The 20871-nt window shown below is 34.3% G+C and overlaps 1 protein-coding gene across 3 annotated transcripts in view; it reads left to right on the top strand.

Moving 5' to 3' along the window:
• SMC2 (structural maintenance of chromosomes 2) overlaps nt 1–20871 on the top strand; it is a 60726-nt gene that overhangs the window by 34369 nt on the left and 5486 nt on the right. For all 3 annotated transcript variants that reach the window (XM_072727831.1, XM_025988317.2, XM_072727830.1), the window contains exons 16-23: nt 338–473; nt 3041–3165; nt 5762–5955; nt 6934–7077; nt 9495–9689; nt 11905–12105; nt 14092–14208; nt 17352–17512. In XM_072727831.1, coding sequence (XP_072583932.1) covers nt 338–473; nt 3041–3165; nt 5762–5955; nt 6934–7077; nt 9495–9689; nt 11905–12105; nt 14092–14208; nt 17352–17512 — 1273 coding nt within the window. The remainder of the gene's footprint in view (nt 1–337; nt 474–3040; nt 3166–5761; nt 5956–6933; nt 7078–9494; nt 9690–11904; nt 12106–14091; nt 14209–17351; nt 17513–20871) is intronic.

Genomic DNA, 20871 nt, shown 5'->3' with positions numbered 1-20871 from the left:
TAAAGCTTACTTTCAAAAGAGGCACATTTTCCATTTCATTGGCCAGAGCAAATCACATGGCTAAGTTGATATCGGAGAGGAAAATGGCCCTGAGAGGGATGGGCCCAGAAGGAGCAGTGATTATTTTGAGTAAACAATCCACATCTGCTTAGAAGTATTTTCTTATGGACTATGTATATCCTAAGATTCCAATGATAAAATGAACTCTGTATCTTTATAAGCTAACTATATAAGATGTGCTATTGAACCTTTTCAAGTATAATTCTTTGAAAGTTATTTATTGTCTAAATATGTAGTAACCCAATGTCTAAGTCCTCTTAAAATTTGCTTCTATCAGGTGCTCGATCCCAGGCAGCTTCTATTTTAACCAAGTTTCAAGAACTGAAAAATGTTCAAGATGAGCTGAGAATCAAGGAGAATGAACTACAGAGTCTAGATGAGGAATTAGCAGGTCTTAAAAACACAGCTGAAAAGTAAGATTTCTGTCAGATTAAGTTGTATTTTTAAGTTTCTTTTTGGTCAATGATTTGTATGGTAGAAAAATGAAAGAGTTTTATCTAAAGAATATAATTTCTGACTTTTCTCATAATATCCTTGGTATTATCTGAATAAATTGTGAGTTGATAACTTGTTTATCACTTACTTTTTTCTGATAAAAATAAGGTTTCTGTTATAAGAAAATAGGGAAAGCTAATTAAACAAGGAAGGAAAAAAAATCAGCCAAATATTTTTCTTTCCCTGTTAAGATACACTGTTAGCTTTCTCCTGGAATTGGTAGGGAAATCCATAGATACTCTGGAGGTTGATACCAGAGGATACTAAAGTCTGTGATTTGAAATGATACATAATGTAGCATCAATCAGATGTCAACATTAGCAGCATATGGCTGTCCTATAGATATTAAAGACTGCTGGGTTGCCTGCTGAGGAAGTACAGGAGTTCATGTCAGGAATTCACTGTTAAACTATTTCTAAAATTAAGAGTCAGACACTTAGAGTGTTTCTTCTCTATGGATGTGGATATAGATATATATGTGTACCTCTCAACATTACTTCTGTTTGTGTATGATATGGGTAAATACATATTTTTATTTTTTGAAATTGGGATCATGCTATTTAATATAACCTCTTTTTGTTAGTTAATGTTATTTACTACTGAGTGTCTCCTATGTGCCAAGTATTCTTCTAGGAGCAGGAATACAGCAGTGACCCAAACCGATAAATCTCTTCCTTCTTCTTGTGTGTGTATATATATATGAAATCTGAGAAAATGCAATAAAAAAGTTAAATTGGTAAAACATATGTTAGATAATGCTAAGTTCTAAGGGGGAAAATGTCACAAACTTTAAAAAGTACATTATTTGAAAGTTTCTAATTTTTTCCTTTCTCTCTGAAGATGACAAATGGGAACAGAGTTAAAATTAAAATCAAACATTTTATTCATAATTCATAATACTGAATAAAGGTTAAAATCTGTACATAGATAAACTTCAATATATATAAATTATTAGCATTTATCTTCTGAAATTATCAAAAGTTGGAATGGTGCCAAGACTTTTTAGAATATTATATATGTGGAAAGAGATGGGTCATAATCAAAGTGGCCATTCCAAGATAGAAATTGTATCAAGATATCCACTTTCAAACATATTACATGTAGAGCCTACTTTTACTTTCATTAACATAAATTACCAAAAAGTGAATGAACTTTTTTCTCTGTGAAGAAGATGGGAAGAACATTTCTGAGATCCGTGGAAGCTTTAGCAAGGCAATGAATTTGTAGTTGGACTTGACTTAGAACTGTTAAATGATCCAATACCACTGAATAAAGTTATTTTGCGGAATTGTCTTGTAGACTGATTATGGCATTGAGATGAAGGAAAGGAAATAGATATTTAAAAATATGAGAGATGCCTCAGTCAGTAAAGTGTCTCACTCTTGATTTCAGCCCAGGTCTTGACCTCAGAGTTGTGAGTTCAAGCCCCATGTTAGGCTCCATGCAGGGTGTGGAGCCTACTTTAAAAAAAAAAAAAATGAGAGTAGAAAGCCCTTCTTTCATGGACCATATTAAGAAAAAAGCTTGTATCTTTTTTCAAGTTTCTACATCCCACATTTTTATTTTTTTATTTCTATTTTTTAAGATTTATTTATTCGTGAGAGACAGAGGCAGAGACACAGGCAGAGGGAGAAGCAGGCTCCATGTAGGGAGCCCGATGTGGGACTCGATCCCGGGACTCCAGGATCACTCCCTGGGCCGAAGGCAGGTGCTAAACTGCTGAGCCACCCAGGGATCCCCCCTACACCCCACATTTTTAAATGAACTGAGAAATGGCTTGAGAATTATGGTTTTAATTGCTGTCAGGCATTCTTAGGCAAAAATACTTAGGCAGTATTTATGTTATATAAGTTGCTTCCTTCCTTTTTTACTCAGACCTCATGAATTTCTGGTGCCAACTGGAAATTTCACTACTGCTGAATTAGATAAATATTTTCCAAAGAAAGAATTTTCAGCAGCTAGAAATGGGCTAGAATTACAGGATTTGCAAGAAGAGTGCACTATAATGTTTAAGGTCAGCACTGTGCCTTTTTAAACTATTGTCTCATAAAATATAGGGAACTTTGCTAATAACTTGAAAATGGAAACTGATAACCAGATTTCTGAAGTTTTGTGTGGTTGTTACATTTTAATGTATTTTTTTGGTAGGGAGCTACTGTGGAGTCTTTCTTCTTGATACAAATCAGTAGGAGAGACCCTTTTTAAGGAAACTTATTTATTCCAAGGTTATTTTTAGTGTTTTCTAAAATTAAGAGTATTTCTATAGTTATTACCAGTATTGGTCATTTAGAGTCATTTACCTTGAGTGACCAAATCAGACTTGAATTTGATGCTTCAGAAACATGTCATCAAAGCTCTTCTTGTAACCAGTGGCATCTTATATTGTTTATATTGTGAGTTTATATTAGTTTATATATAGTTTAAGTGCGTATCTCAAATATCAGAAAAGTTATAATCATTTATTGTAATCTTCTCCTTTTCTAAGGTATCGCCAACTAAAACAGCAGTGGGAAATGAAAACTGAAGAGGCAGATTTATTACAAACCAAGCTCCAGCAAAGTTCATATCATAAGCAGCAAGAAGAATTAGATGCTCTTAAAAAAACCATTGGTAAGATAAAAACATTCTCTGTTTAATCTATTTCTGTTAACTTTATATATTTTAGATCTTATATCTATCTGATCACCCTAAATATTTTAATTATTATATTATCATAAATTAATCGACTATATGCACATGGGTTTATTTCTGGGCTCTCTTTTGTTCCATTGATCTATGTGGTCTGTTTTTAATACCAATCCCATATGGTGTTGGTTACATTAGCTTTGTATTATAGTTTAAATCAAGGAGTATGATTTCCTCACCTTTGTTATTCTATCTCAAGATAGCTTTGGCTATTCAGGGTCTTTTATGGTTCCATACAGATTTTAGGATTGTTTTATTTCTGAAAAAAAATGCCATTAGAATTTTGGTAAGGATTTCAACAAATCTGCAGATTGCTTTGGGTAGTATGGACATTTTAATAATATTCTCCCAATCCATGAGCATGGCATATCTTTCCAGTTATTTGTGTCTTCAGTTTCTTTTATCAGTGCTTTACAGTTTTCCATGTACAGGTCTTTCTACGTCCTTGGTTAAATTTATTCCTAGGTATTTACTTTTTTTTTTTAATTTACTCTTTTTGATGCAATTATAAATAGGATTGTTTTCTTAATTTCTCTGATAGTTCATTATTAGTATATAGAAGTGCAACAGATTTTTGTACGTTGATTTTGAAATTCATTGACTTTGTCTCTTAGTTCTGACAGTTTTTTAGTAGCGTCTTTAGGGTTATCTGCAAATAAAGATAGTTTAACTCCTTTCTTCTGTGGATGCGTTTGTTTGGTTTCTTTTTTTCTCCTCATTGCTCTGACTAGGACTTCTAGTACTATGTTGAGTAAAAATGGCAAGAGTCATCCTTGTCTAGTTTCTGATCTTAGAGGATAAACTTTCAGCTTCTCAGTGTTGAGTATGATGTTAGTGTGGGCTTGTCTTGTATGGCCTTTTATGTTGAGATACATTTCATTTATACCTACTTTTTATTATAAATCGTTGTTGAAATTGGTCTAATGCTTTTCCCGTATCTATCGAAAACATGCTCTTTATTCTTCATTTGGTTTAATGTGGTATAACACATTGATTGCAGAAGTTAAACTAGCCTTTCATCCTTGGGATAAATCCACTTGATCATAGTATATTATCCTTCAAATGTATAATTTAATTCAGTTTACTAATACTTGCTAAAGATTTTTGGGTCTATGTTCATCCGGGTTATTAGGCTGTAATTTTTTTTCCCCCCCTCTGGTGTCCTTGTCTGGTTTTGATACCAGGGTAATGCTGGCCTTAGGAGTTTCAGAGTGCCCTCCTCTTCTGTTTTTTGAAAGACTTTGAGGATAGGTATTAAATCTTTGAATGTTTGATAGAATTCACCAGTAAAGTCCTCTGGTCCAGGACTCCAGTTTAAGAGGTTTTTGATTACTGATTCAGTCTCCTTACTAGTAATTGGTCTGTTCAGATTTTTTGTTTCTCATGATTCAGTCTTTGTAGGCAGTAGGTTTCTAGGAATTTATCTGTTTCTTCTGGGTTATTCTATTTGTTGACATATAATTATTCATAATAGTCTCTTGGGATCCTTTGTATTTCTGTGGTATCAGTTATAATGTCTCCCTTGTTTTTCTGATTTTAAGTCCTTTCTTATACTTAGGCTAGCTTAAAGTTGGTCAGTTCCATCTTTCTAAGAACTAGCTTTTACTTTCATTGATCTTTTCTATTATTTTTTGGTTTCTTTCATTTTACTTTTCCTCCTTCCTTTTAACCTTGAGCTTTTGTTTTTTGCTTGTTTTTAGTTCCTTTACGTGTAAGGTGGTAGATTGAGATTTTTCTTATTTCTTGACGTAGGCAGTTATCACTATAAAATTTACTCTTAGAACTGCTTTGCTGCATCCCATTAAGTTTTATATCCTATTTCCATTTTCATTTGTATTTTTAAATTTTTTTCTGTGATTTCTTACAGCAATATTACACTGAAAAGCAGTATAGGACATTGTATAGTCATGATCTCCAGGGTTATAGTTGTATCTACATTCTAAAACAGTGTATAGCAGTTGTAATAGTAATGTGCTCATTTTGATCTTGCTTTTATTTTTTTCCTTATAAATTAGAGCTATTTCTTCTATGCTTCATCCTAGACATGTTTTCACATATTCTCTACTTTAAGAAAAGGCATAAATAAGCAAAGAATACAACATAAGCTTATTTATGAAATTAACTGTAAGCTTTTTGGCAACTAAGTAAAAGGAAAAATACCATAGTTATACTGTTGATTCTGGTTTAGGAAGCATCTTAAAGGTACACTAAAAGGATGGCTTGTGATCTTTTAAATAAGTTACAAGTAAAGTTTATTTTACTCAGATTTCATATGCTTGGAAGTACTTTCTTCATGGATCTTTAGATAATTCAAGTAGGCTCTTAGGTAGGATCTGTGTTTCAATATAACATTTCTAGGATAAGGTTGGAACAGTTAATTTTTTTAAACTTTAGCTTCCAATTTTTCAGACCATTTCTTGTGTTTAAAGGTGAATTTAATAAGACATTTATAAACCATTACCTATAACTGCTAATTGTTGGAGGAACTCATTTAGTCACATTTGCCTACTCTATGATACAGAGGAAAGTGAGGAGACCTTAAAAAACACCAAAGAAATTCAGAAAAAAGCAGAAGAAAAATATGAGGTACTGGAGAATAAAATGAAAAATGCAGAGGCTGAGAGAGACCGAGAACTGAAGGATGCTCAGAAAAAACTGGATTTTGCCAAAACAAAAGCAGATGCTTCTAGTAAGAAAATGAAAGAAAAACAACAGGTAATAAATAACCTTTCTTGAAGTGGAAACCAACTTTTTATCATCAATACAAAGCTGAAGATGGTAGAGCATATTTGATGGCCTTACTCATCAGTATTCACACAGTATCTAAAGCACACTATGCTTCTTTAGGAGATAAATTATGTATCTTCTAAGTCAAATTAAAACATTTTGCTGAAAACCTTGTAATGGAGGGTCATAATTATAAGGATGGGTTGCATAGTCTTGCTAATTTTAAAGAACGAGCAAAATTACGTTATTGTAAATGCTTTGCGCAAGAGTAGACCAAAACTTCTATTATGTAGTAGAGCTGTGTCATGTCAGCTTGAATTTTGACATTTCTATTTGGTGATCATCCATTTGGTGAATGGATGCTGTGAAAATTGATACAGGACAAAGCATGTTACATTTATAAAGTGCCATTCAGTTGTAAACTGGTGATATCTGATTTTACCCTTTGGATAGTGCCAAAGCTGGAATTTGAACCTAGCCTTTTCTATTTTAAAGACAGCTCTGAATCACTTTTCTATACAATTTTACTTAAATCTATTTTTCTTCATATTCTGTCATTAAATGCTTGCACAAAGTATTTTCTAATGAACTAAAAGGTTTAATGGGAAAGAAGAAAATTGAGAAACTAGTTTTTTTTTGACATTGCATAATTATGTTTTTAAAAAGGATTTTTCCTCTGCTAGTTTATCTTTTATGTAGAATTCTGTATTTTTCTCTAGGAATAAACGGATAAAGGAAATAGCTTATGCTAAGTTACTTAAACTATACGTGATTTTTTTTTTTTTAAGTGTAGGAAAATAAATTTCCTTTCTCTTTTAGGGGAAACCACTTACATGTGTTTTGGTAGTTGAATAATGAAGCTGTGGGTCTTACTTGCATGAGAATCTTACTAATTTTGCTGAGATATATGTATTCATTTTTTAGTAGTCAATAGCTGTTGAATGTGTAGATAATGGTTTTTTCTAGGAAGTTGAAGCTATCACCCTGGAGCTGGAAGAGCTCAAGAGAGAGCACACATCCTATAAACAACAGCTTGAAGCTGTAAATGAAGCTATCAAATCCTATGAAGTACAGATTGAAGCAATGGCAGTAGAGGTGGCTAAAAATAAGGTAACGTTTACTTACTATATTGGATAAATAACAAATGTGAATCAACTTATGAAATGTTGGCTAGAAGATGTTTGACTCCTAGAGGTCTCGCTCTCTTGATTCTTGTCTTGATGAGAGCCAAAACAGTGATTACTGTGATCCAGAAAGAGTCCTGAAATTATAATACTAATTGTTTTAGTTTGGCTCTACTCTGAAGACAAATTATACAGTAATTCGAGCAGGCAAAGTTTAAATTAAAAATTCACTACAGTAGGAATTTGGAATGATGTGGGATTGATCACTAAAGAGAAAAGAGAATGCAAAATGATAAAGGAACAGCAGATACAGGGAATAGCCATTATGACCCATAGGGCTGAGAAGTACTCCTCCGATGGAAGGAACAAATCTGGAAAACAGCCCCATTGCGCTTGCTCTTAATTCTTTTGATGACTTAATTCAAGTTTTTTGTTTTTTTAAATATTTTTTTTATTTGAGAGAGAGCGAGCACCAGCAGGGGGAGGAGGGGCAGAGAGAGAGGGAGAAGCAAACCCCCCACTGAGTGGGAAGCCCAAAGTGCAACTCGATCCCAGGACCCTGGGATCATGACCTGAGCTGAAGGCAGACATTTAACCGACTGAGCCATTCAGGCACCCGAGTTTTGTTTTTAACACATTGTTAAATCCGCAGAATAACATTTTTAACTACTTTTTTTGAAAAAATGCTTCTCAGCTCTGTGTTTTGTGATGATTAGATTTTCTAGATTTGTTCAGTTTCTATTTTGTCTCCAAAGTAAATTTTAGTTTTTAAAGATATTTAATATGTCTTAATCTTACATTTTTTTTTCATATGAAATATTTTCCATATTTTGTGCTATCTTTCATGGAGCTCATGTTGGAGAGTTTTTAAAAAATTCGGTAACATGTTTCTAAAGATAAAGATAAATGTGAAAATAAGCTACTCCTTTCTCAATCTAAATGAAATCAAAGTCCTAACATATACATATTTCCATTTTTCTTTATGGAAAAGTATAGAATGGATCACTTCGTTCTTAAAGGTGGTTCTTTCAGGCTCTTCATTCTAAATTGTTTCCTCTCTTTGATAAGAATAGCAAAGGACACTCCCCAGAGGCTAAGAAAAGAAACCGTCTACTAAATAATTAGACAAAACTAAAATTTCATTTCTGCTCAACCTTAGTGACAATTTCCTATTATTATAAAAAAGATTAAAGTAGTCAAAATTGCAATGCAATTTTTAACCTGTAAGCATGAGGAAATCTTCATAAACATGTTTTTTTTTTTTTTTTTTTTTTTTAGATATGGTGTTAGTTAATAGGCCTGTATCTGTTATTTTTCCCTTTGGTTAATAATCACCAGACTATTTTTCACTTTCTTTTCTTGTTCTTCAAATGTTTCAAAAAGTTAAAATTATTTTTCGGTTTTTATATGAATGCCCTGATTTATTTTCCTTCCTCAGAAGATCTCTAATGACACAGATTAAACATTTTAGGAAATTAAAGCACTTTGAGCACATTCAATAACCTAACCATAACATTAAGTGTTCTTTATTGCTCAAAATGATCATTTTGTAATGAGCATGCCTAAAAAACTGCTACACTTTTTTTTACTTGTGCTTTTCATCACAAAAAACCACCCTTCTACCTTTCTCTTCCTCAGAGGCTTGTAGCAGATTGTCCTACTTAGGTTTTCCCTGTACCCAAACATGAGTTGAACTGGTTTTTTTGGTTTAAACATTTAGTGTGATTTAAGATCTAGGATGAACGAAAGGGGTTTGTGGAGCAGGGGGTTGTTGATAGACTGAATTGCAGTTTTAATTACCACTTTGAGGATTGAGTGAGTAGCTTCAGCCTTGGGAAGTAGGAGGATAATAAAAGTCAAAGCAAGAAACTTTTTCTTTGTGTCACAGATCTATTTGTTCAAAAAAGTTTCTCTTTTCTTTTTCTCTTTTGACCCCTGTGCTAGAACCAAACATTATGACCTTCCATTGTCACTGGTAAAAATAGCTTTTATCTATAAAAGGGAAAAGTAGAAAGCACCAACCTGCAAACTCTTGATAAATGATATTTGGGGATCTGTCATATTGTCTTCTTGTTAACTACTAAAAAATGCCACCTTTTTGAGACCTCAAAAGTCAGATTCCTATAATCCCTGCAAGTTGATCCCAACTACACTGTACCCAGCAGAAACTTTGTCGCTTCCAGCATGAACACTGCATCCCATCTTTTTTCTAGTAGTAAAACAAGTTTTTTCCTGTATATAAATTAGTCATTTTAATGGGGATGTAAAATATAGAGGGTTAGGTGACCATCTGCCTCTAAACATATTTCTATCTTGCCCAAAGTTTGTTAGATGATCTTTTAATAAACTAAAAATATGTCCACAGCACCTTGCTATATGTTGTCTTTGAATTATTTGTTTCAGGAGTCTGTAAATAAAGCTCAAGAAGAGGTGACCAAACAAAAAGAAGTGATAATAGCCCAAGACAATGTAATTAAAGCTAAATATGCCGAAGTAGCAGTACATAAGGAACAAAACAATGATTCTCAGCTTAAAATTAAGGAATTGGACCACAACATCAGCAAACATAAACGGGAAGCTGAAGATGCTGCTTCGAAGGCACGTTTGTGTTGTTTATTTTTACCCGTAATCAGATTTTTGCTTCTGAGTTGTTGAAATATTCTGGTAAACTGCTCAATGAGGAATTCAGTAGAAATGGCAGAACTGCTGTGTAACATAATTTTGAGGCTTACAGCTATTTTGAAGGCTTCTCAGCAATGTTCCTTTTCACCAAATAGTATAAATGTTTTGTTTCTAAATTTCAGGTATTTATTCCTGTCTCCAACATGTTTTCACCAAATAGTGTTTTTTCATGGAACTAACCATTTTTTAATCCGCAAATATTTATGGATCTATTAATAGATCAGTACTAATAATATATATTGTTTACCTTATTTCAAAATGAATTGGAAACTCACAGAAATACATATACAGGCAACTTCTAAAAGAAGGACTTCATTGGCTTCCGGATGTCCTTGTGAGAATCAGTCAATTTTGCAGTTTTGCCTACCAGCTATCTTTTTGCAGTTATCTCAGTTTTTTGGTCACTCTTAAAACGTTTCTTCCTTCTTTGTATCACAATGTCTTAAGTACTTTAAAGAGAATACATACTTTTGCAGAAATTCATGCTTGGTTAAGAGGCTGCACTCATGAGTCTTAGTAACTCACCCATTATGTTTTTGGAGGAGTGTGTAACAGTTTGGTGTCTTTTAAATCTTTGTTAGCATCTTGAAAGTAGAAGAGATTTAACTTCAGAAAACTCAGAGCATACAAAATAGTTACCCCACCCTCTGAAAGAGCCATGTGTTCCTGTTCAGGTTCATTACTGAGTTTTTAAAAAAATGTTTTTTTTTCATAGCCGCATCATTAGTATCCTAATTTATTACTGATTTCCTTTTAGCCTGGTAGCCTAATATTAGTGGATTCACTGAAATATTACCAATGTTAATATTACTGTTATCATCCTGAAATAACAAAAAAATGATACAGTTTTTTGCTAATTGAAAATGCTAGTAGTGGTGATTGCTGGGGGATTTTATTTACAGTTAAGGAGGTGAAAAGGAGATTTGCAGATAGAACTGCTAAAAAGTCAAGGATTCTTTGAAGTATATGGTTTATCAAATACTTAGTGAATACCAACTAGTATCAGATGATAGGCAAGGCACTAGAGATAAGGCTAAGTAACCTGTACCCAGAATCACTTCTTAGAGCTGATGGATCAGCGGGAAGGTAGACTGGAAGTGATCATCTTTAGAGCCTGGAGGAGAGACCATACCCCTGGAATTAATAAAGAGAAACAAATTGACAAGGATTAGATTTTACCAGTAAGCACCAGCCTAAACAGTTTTAGTTGAGAAAGTCTCCTTAAGCACCATAATTTAAAATTTTTAACTGTTTATATTATATAAAGTATACTGTTGTGCCTTATCAAAAGAGTGGCTAAGAGAATGGAGTCACGTTTAGGCAGCTTTTTATTCATCTAATAATTCTCAGAATTAATCAGTTAATCAGGATTTGGCTTGCACAAATTTACTAAGTTTATGCCTTACGTATTCCCATAAGAATCCTAACTTTCATAAGTTTTGTGTGTTTTTCTTTTGTTTTAATTCATGAGAGGCAGAGAGAGAAGCAGGCTCCCCATAGGGAGCCTGATGCAGGACTTGATCCCAGGACCCCTGGACCATAACCTGAGCCAAAGGCAGACATTCAACCACTGAGCCACCCTGAGGTCCCCTCACAAGTTGTTTTTGAAGCCATTGCTTGAGTTTGGTACAATCTGAAGGAGCCTTATCTGACTTATATTTCATTCTAATGGAAATGTTTCACATATACTTTATACTTGCCTGAGCTGGCTGGTTCTCCTAGTGCTTGAGTAATAGGAAGATATTTTTTCTATACAACATCTTTTTTTTGAGCCTATCCTCCAGGTAAAAATATAGATTTACTATTAACAGTGAGCCTCATTTTTATGAAGGAGTCGTTGATTTAAGATTACTAAATATTTAAGAAACTTTTTTAAAAAAGATTTATTTATTTGAGAGAGCATGCACAAGCAGGAGGAGGGCAGAAGGGGAGGGAGAGAATCCTCAAGTAGACTCTCTGCTGAGTTTGGAGCCCATAGTGGGGCTCAGTCCCAGGGTCCTGAGATCATGACTTGAGCGAAAACCAAGAGTCTGGAGGCTTAATCAACAGCCACCCAGGCACCCCAAGAAACTGGTTTTTAAATGTCCATTTGTAAACAATGATAGATGCTTCTATTATCCTCTGTAACTAGGTCTCCAAAATGTTGAAAGACTATGACTGGATTAATGCAGAGAAACACCTTTTTGGGCAACCTAATAGCGCCTATGATTTTAAGACCAACAACCCAAAAGAAGCTGGACAGAGACTTCAGAAATTGCAAGAAATGAAAGAGAAACTGGGGAGAAATGTCAACATGAGAGCTATGAATGTTCTAACAGAAGCTGAAGAGCGGGTAAACCCTTTTCCTTTGGCCACCTGAGTAGCATTGATGGCTCTCTGTGACCCTTGCAGCAAATATTAGGAAATTTTCTGCTTGATGCCTTTGATACTGGATTTTTTTCTGTTTTCCCTTTCTCTCTTTTCAGTTCTTATTACATTGTTTTGCATTATCAGTTATTGATATATTCTTTTGTACCTTGAATAACTTTTCTATTGGCTTTGCCATAAACATATTGTACCCTTTTCTTATTCTCTGTGTACATAAAAACAACAGTTTGTTCTGGTTACCTCCTCATATTTCTATCCTTTCTTTCACTTGCCTTGAAAGGGCTTTGAAAAATAAGGTGTACTCAGCTATCTGCCTCCTTACCATTCATTCCATAACTGTTGTCTGCCTTTTGACTCAAGGGTGTCCTGGAACCATTACATAATAATGACTAATATTGTTATATGCATAGCCACTCATTAATTAACTTGTAAATCCAGCAGCATCTTCTGTTTTAATGCTCACTTACTTGATAATGTTATCCATCTCCCAACCCTGACAAAACTTTTAAAATCTGCCATGTTACTATAAAAATCTACAGGGGAAAGCAATCCATATTCTTGACAGCTCCATAGGAAATAGCAGTCTGAGTAGTTTTATATTATGCCATATACCTTCTTTAAATTTGCAAGATTCTGTTTGAATTTGTATCATAGAATTATGAGAGCTCTTTAAAAGTGGTAATACTTATGAGCTCAATTACTTTTAAGAAATTTTTCTATAATGGGTCTTTTTTGTAATTGTTATTGACATTAGTATCTACAAAGAATCTATATTATGTTAGATGCCAAATAGGCTAATAATGTTCATGTTGTGATCTATCTATAAAATGTTCCTGCTGGATTCTATTTCTCCATTAAGGCTTTGCAATATATGCCATATATGCGGAAGAAAATCTGGTCTGAATTTGAGCTGCATATGATCATGAAATTTATTCACTTCTTTGTTTTTATTAGATATGATAACTGGGTCTAATATTTCTTTAAAAGAATTTGCCAACTCCCATTTCCTTACCAGAGGGGGGAAAGCTCTGTTGTTGATAAGCAAGGTGGCCTTTTGTTTTGTTGTATTTTGTGTCTGTCCACATGAGAAACTACATGGAATTATGCAAGGAATAAGAGAAAATTATAGAGAGGAAGTCTTAGGAGCTTGGCCATAAAGCAGAGAGACAGCAAGGGGACATGAGCAGGATTGGCTGGAATTTTTAAGGAAGAATTTGAAACCTCCTTTGAGGCTTTGAGGAGAAATTAATTGAGGATTATTAGAAAGTTCTGCTGCTACTCATGGTGTAATTATCCCTTTGCAGCCTCCCTCAATTTTTTTTTTATCAGTGAGTTTCTACATTAACCAGGAAAGACCACTCTGAAGATATGATACTTGAGGCACCAATTATGTCAGATACAGAGAAAGCATTCCAGGAAGAGAGAAGAATGCAGAGGCTGTAAGGCTATAATGAGCTTATTATGTTCAAGGAACTGAAAAAAGACCATACAGCTGGAGCCTGGGGAGAAGTGGGATACCAAAAAGTCAGAGATAAGTAAGGGCCAAATTATGTAGGGCTTGTATATAATGGTGAGGAATTGAAATTTTGTGTCACTGCTGAGACTGACCTTAAGAAGAAAGCATGCCAGGGCTACTTTTGAGTTTATATAAGACATTTTCTTTTTTGCCTTGGCTGCTAGAAAGCTCTGGTGGGAGTATTAGTGGAATCAGAATACGTCAGGAGCTCATCCTATAAATTCTCAATAATAGCAACTAAACTTTGCATATAGGTGATATATTAACTTTCTTCATGATTTGGTTTACATCATGACTCTTAATGCAGTATACCTTTCTGGTAAACAGTATGTATATTATATATAAAAATTAAACCCCTATTCCTGACTGAATTCTAGAATATAAGGAAAATTTTATATTTTTCTAATTAAGTATGATTTTTTTTAATCTTACTAGTATAATGACCTGATGAAGAAGAAAAGAATTGTAGAAAATGACAAATCCAAAATCCTTGCAACTATAGAAGACCTTGACCAGAAGAAAAACCAAGCCCTAAATATTGCTTGGCAAAAGGTATTTGAACCAAAAATATTGTCATTTATTCTCTATGAGGCAAGTATGAAGAATATTGTCAATAGGTTTATACGCTAAGATGAATTTGAAATGATTTGTGTTTGAATGAGGCACACATTCACACCTTAATTAAAACCTCCTTGACTTTTAAATGCATTTGTCCTTTTAGACTTACCTACTACTGATTTACAAAGGTAATAAGTTTGTGTTCTTCATACTCTTAGTCTACTTCTCTGGGTCCTAACTTATATTAAATTTCTAACTTTCTAACTTTCTAGATTTATTTTTCATTCTTACCTTCAAAATACTATTTATCTGAAACCTTAGATTCTGTCCAGTATCTGCCATACCCTACTCACCTTCTGCTTGAAGCTAGAAGCATTCTCAGATTTGCATTGGGAAGCTCTGATCACTGGAAAGCACCTCCCAAGGACCCCTTTGGTTGGTTCTAACTTCCTTGGTTTCTCTTGCCTAGACTCACAGAGGTCAAATATTCCTTCTCATAGCATTTCTCTAACTAAAGATTGGCATATTTCCTACCACTTATTTATTCATGAGTGACACAGAGAGAGAGGCAGAGACATAGGCAGAGGGAGAAGCGAATTCTCCCTGGGGAACTTGATGTGGGATTCAGTCCTTAGGACTTTGGGATCCCATCTGAGCGAAGGCAGACGCTCAACCACTGAGCCACCCAGGCATCCCTCACTTAGAAGTTATTAATTGCATTTCAAAATTCATAGTTATGCATTTTGTAGGTTTTTAGTGAAGCATTTTGTACTTTTAATGAATAATTCCATAACTGATAGTTAACCATCCATATTTTATAGATGAAGAAATAAAAGCTTAGAAAGGTGAAATAGCCTAAGATCATATAGCCAAAGATGGAAAACTGGGATTCTCTTCCTAAGTTAGAACCAAAGTTAAGATTGCCTTTCAGTTGCTAATTGCTGTTGCCCTTAAAAAAATTGGACAGTAAGCAAGGAAGTTTAGAATTCTCTTTCACTGGACTGTCATTCAGCAAAATCCCAAGTACTTTTTTTGTCTTGTATCATAACAACTTTAGCAGATTTCAAGGTTCTTTACTATTATTTCACTTCCTAGGCTGCGTGTAATTTGTCTGCTTTAGGATAAATTCCATAGCCTCTTATGTGGAAGTTTTCCTGTATCATCCTAGCAAACGATTCTCAGTCAAAAGACTTCAAACATAGTTACTGTGCTGTTTGGTACTTTAACAAGCCTGTGCCTCTGGGATTTAATTGGGTACTTTGCCTCCAAATAATTCTGTAACTATTTGGAATTCTGAAAACTTCATTTTCAGTAATGGCAGCACAATTATCCCGTTTAGTCACCTTGTTCTTACTCTATAACTTATTTTCAGTGTTCCATCTCCCTATGGAGTTTGCTTTTTTTAAAGGCATGCAAAAAGTGGGTCCCATTATCTTTGTATAAGTGTGGATTTAACCCTGGATTTGAGAACTTTTCCCCATGGTTCCTGCATTTAATGCAAGTACAAATTTATCCTTTAAATTGATGTTCCCCCAATTTCTAAGTTTCTCTCAAAGCAGGTAGATTTATTCAGTGCTTATTATATGTTAGATACAATTCTCATATTAATGTTCTCATTTAATCCTCAAAATAACCTATTGAGGTAAGTAGTGTTACTAGCATTGTATACTTCTGGGTTCCAGCACATTCAATTCAGAAAGCCAGAGTATTTTCAGCATTGGCTCTGTTATTTTTCTGTTTCCTTCTTACCTGTGTTGGATTTTCAAATTCAGTCACATTTCACCTTTATATATGTCCATGAAAGTAATGCATTTCCTATCATGAATAGGACTATCTTCTTCTTTACCCACTAACTGTTAAGTTTCTCTTTTACTCTTTGGAGGAGTTTCCACATGGAATCCATGGTCATGTTCAGGGTTTAGTAGCAGTCTACTGTTTTAATCCTGTTTAGTGTCTCACTCCTACCTGGACAAAAAATTAAAGAACGGAAAAAGAACCAAAGTTGTTTATAAATACTTTGCTATCTTCATCATTCCCAAAAAAGAGAGTGGCCCTCTCCATTGTGATGAACCTCACCTAGCTCCAGAAATCTATCCCAGATAAAACTAAAATCTATTAACTCTGTGTAGGGTATTACTCAGTATGTATGCAGTTACTCTTAAAACTGTATTCCTTGGTATCTAGATCTCTTGTTTATTTGCACTTGAATTTGTAGATTTCTTCAGAGAACATGAGTGTCAGATCCTCATGGGTTTGTGCCTGTGTGTGTATACGCTCTCAAATTTACTGAACGCTCTAAAATTATTAGTTGTGTATTTTTTTGAAGACCAATGACCACATTCTCAAATCATTGATCCAAGCGTGTGTGTACAAAAATTACCCAATTAAAATTAGAATACTGACCCTAAATCTCTAGGTAATCTGTGGCTTGATGGGGATAAGCCAAACAGCTTCTTTAGCCTTTTCTGTTGGGGTCTAATCCTGTTCCTGTTTTTTGACAACTTCTTTGGCTGAAAAGAAGCCTACAGACAAGGACCATCCAATGTCAGATCTGGTTGTTTGATTTCATGCCTTTTTTTTCTTAGACCTCATTGTGATCTTAGGCTTTTTAAGGTTAGCTGATCACCACTGGCCCATCAAAGCAGTCGAAAGAAAACAAGTTTTATAAGAGAACATTTTATACCCAAGAGTTTTTTGTTTCTGCCACTTGCAACTGCAACTTCTGTCTCCTATATTATATAGTTGAAGGAAGATTCTGGAATCTCAAGATTCCTATAATATAGCTTACAAAAGTATCGAAATTTCAGAGTACAGTTAGAAGTATAGCCTCTAGTTCCCCTTAGAAGTTAGAGCAGAGCTCAGTAAACTTTTTCTGTAAAGGGACAGGTAAGTGTTTTTGATGTTTCGAGCCATATAGTTGAAATTACTAGACTATTGTTTTAGTTTTAACATCCATAGACAATACATAAACAAATGGGCATAGCCAGATTTATCACATGGACCATAATTTGTGAATATCTGAGTTAGTAAGAGACAACAAAATGTATCTACTAGATTGAATATACACATACCAATATTTGACTATTCTTGAAAAGCCTTTTATAATATTTTAATATCTTTTTGTTTTTTAAATCCAGGTGAACAAGGACTTTGGGTCTATTTTTTCTACTCTCTTGCCTGGTGCTAATGCTATGCTTGCACCACCAGAGGGCCAAACTGTATTGGATGGTCTGGAATTCAAGGTTGCTTTAGGAAATACTTGGAAAGAAAACCTAACAGAACTTAGTGGTGGTCAGAGGTGAGTAATCCCTTTTCAGTATTATAATTTTTCATTCCTCTTATTTTATTATAATCCATAATCTAAGGAAAACAAAATTGAAAATTTATATGTAGAATTTAAGGAGCTTAGTATATAAGATTGAAGATTTTTTGGAACATTTGATTAAAATAGTAGGCAACAGGGGGTTGTGGGTGGCTCAGTTGAGCATCCCACTCTTTATTTATTTATTTTTTTTTTTGAGCGTCCCACTCTTGATTTGGGTTTAGGTCATAATCTTGGGGTCATGGGATTGAACTTCACATTGGGCTCCATGCTCAGCAGGGAGTCTACTTGGGATTCTCTCCCCACTTGCATGTGTTCTCTCTCTCTCAAATGACTAAATAAACCTTTAAAGTAGTAGGCAACAAAGGAGAAATTAGGATAAGCAACTAGAAAACTAGATAAGATATATGAAAAGTAATTATTTTTAGACTTTGGGAAATGAATAGCCCAAGAATATGATACCTATGAGCAATGAAATAAGTTCTCAGCTCAGTGTTTACTCCAGCTTTCTCCATTGGAGAAGTTTCTGGATTATAGGTGCAGGGAGGGGAATCCACATAAAGCCTAGTGGACTCACTAAATTAAAGAAACAAATTAAAATTTGGGAGGCCCCAGAAAGCAACATCTTTGCATTCAGTCTATACTGCCCCCAAAGTGAAGGCTACCTTACACACACACAGCAGAGTTCATTGCAAATCTTTAAGAGAGCAAGCTGATCCTCCTGTAATGTAGTTGTTTCTCAGAACAAAGCTCAGTGCTTTATTTTATTCTTTTTTTTGTCCAGTGCTTTTAAAGAAAGATACCACAATTTAGATTCTAACATAACACAATGTCTGGCATCTGATTAAAAAATACTGGACAGAAATCAAGAAAATGTGACTCATTGCCTAGAAAAAAATTATTCCAATGGAAGCAGACCCAGAATTGACAGGTGGATAAAAATGGAAGACAAGGAAGTTACAGAATTGTGTTAGTTATTTCCAAAAATTACAAGGAAAAAGGAATCTAGTGGAATTTCTAGAGAGAATAAATATGCCTAAAAAAATTCACCACATGACATTAACAAGTTAGACAATGTAAATAAAAAACATTAATGAATTTGAAATTACAGCAAATAGAAACTATTAAAACTAAACTGAGAAAAAACTATAAAACTGAGTTTCAGTGACCTATGAGAAAACATCAAGCCATCTAACATACATGTACTTGGAATTTCAAAAAGGAAAAGGCAAGATAGAAAAATATTTGAAATAATGGCTCCAAATTTTCCCAATTTTGATGAGTTCTGTAAACCCACAGTCTTCGTTTCTGTGACCCTAGGTAAGATAAACATATCCCCCTCCTTCACACACATATGCTAACATAGCAAAGCCATGTTATATGAAATTGTGATTTTATATGCCAGTGATTTTAGAAAAAAAATTTAAAAGCAGCCAAAAATAGAAAGACATATTATGTGCCAAGGAACAAAGATAGAAAGGACTTCAGGCTTACTGTCAAAAACAGTGCAAGCCAGAAGTCTGGAACAACATCTAGAAAGTGGTAAAAGAAAAAAACATGTCAACCAAGAATTCTATGTCTATTCGAAATACTCTTTAAATTGAAGTCAATATAAATATTTTTTTCAGAAAAGCAAAAGCTGAAGGAGTCTGATCCCAGCAGAACTTTAAAAGTTAAAGGAAGTTTTCAGGCAAAAGGAAAATGATACCAGATGGAAATTTGGATCTACATAAAGGAATGAATTAGTGTTGGAAATAGCATGTTCTAGGCTTCAGGGACCTCTTTCCCAGTCTTAACACGGTGATTCAATCGGCACACTTAGGAGGTCATGTGGCCTAAATCCTTACCTGCTGTAGAGAACCAAATAATTAAAACCTACTGAGAGAAAATTGTGAATATTCACATAATTAAAGATGGTTATTAATTTTGCATTTTTCCCCTGCAGGATGTACAGTCCTAGTAGTTAAATTTTTCTCATGTGCCCTGTGATGCCATCATGGAACTCTTATGTATTTAGAAAACACCAAGACCTGTTAATTTTCCTTATGAAATCCTTTGTCATTTTTATGATATAATAGTGATCCCCTGATTATAATTCATTATGATAAAATTCCTAAATATTTTAACAGTATAAGACACCTTTTGGTGACTTTAAAATTGAATTCCATGGTTCAGATCCCAATATCTAACTTTTTTTTGCCAAAGCCTTAGAAAATGTTCTGAAGATAACCTAAAATGAATGCTTATTTTCTTATTGGGACCTGAAAATTATTTCCATAATTAAGATGATACAAAATTATTTCCAGATATATACCATTATTTTAGATGTATATCCAGCACTGTATAACTCTTGGTGAAAGATTTTTTTTCCTGAAAGGTTAAGTTGAAAGAAAGTTCAGTGCTGTAAACATTTGGCACAGAGAGAGCCAATGAAAAATAATTTTAGGGTGCTTGAATAACCTCCACTCCCCTCTATAGAGGTAGATATCAGTTTCGCTATTGTTTATTGCACTGTTTTTTACATGCCCTTGCTAGAAAGTTTGGTTTCTCTATTTAAAAAAAAAAAAAAGCTTTTTTAAATAAAATGTTTAAGAAAAAAATGTAAGAATTATTATATGATTCTTCATACCAAATTAGAACAAAACCAGATACAGTTACAGGGGATGGCTAGCTAAAAGAGAACTGAAAAGGAGCTCTAAAATCTGGGGTGCCTAACTCAGCTTTTAAATAAGGTGTATTAGGGTTCTCCAGAGAAACAGAACCAGTGGGCGGGGGGTGTATGTTTGTGTATGTATATGAAAAGATCATTTTTTAATACAGAACTGGCTCATCTTACTGTGTGGGCTGAGAAGTTCCGCAGTTTGTCTGCAGGTTAGAAATTCAGGGGGACCAGTGGTGTAATTCAATGTGGGTCTGAAGGCCTGAGCACCAGGAGCATGGAGACCAAATATCCATGTCCCAGCTCAAGTAACAAGGCAGGAAAGAACAAATTCTTTCCTCTACCTTTCTTACTGTTAAGGCCTTCAGCAAGTTGTAGGATATCGGATATCTATCCACGTTGGAGAGTGCAAACTGCTCTACTGAGTCTTCCAATTCAAATCCAAATTTCACCCAGAAATGCCCTCAGAGACAAACCCACAAACCCAAAAATAAAGTGTAGCCAAATATTTGAGTACTCCGTGATCCAGTTAAGTTGACATACAAAATTAACCACATAATAATTGTTTGAACTTCTGACATTGGGGAGTAATGGGTCATAGTCGATACAGCTTACTCTTAAATGGTACCAGTACAAAAAGTGGGTATTTGTGTGTGTCTGTGTATACTCATAAGTG

Source organism: Vulpes vulpes, chromosome 12 (assembly GCF_048418805.1).
Source record: "Vulpes vulpes isolate BD-2025 chromosome 12, VulVul3, whole genome shotgun sequence".
NCBI classification, from domain to species: domain Eukaryota; kingdom Metazoa; phylum Chordata; class Mammalia; order Carnivora; family Canidae; genus Vulpes; species Vulpes vulpes.
This window is presented reverse-complemented; position numbering and strand designations above follow the sequence as displayed.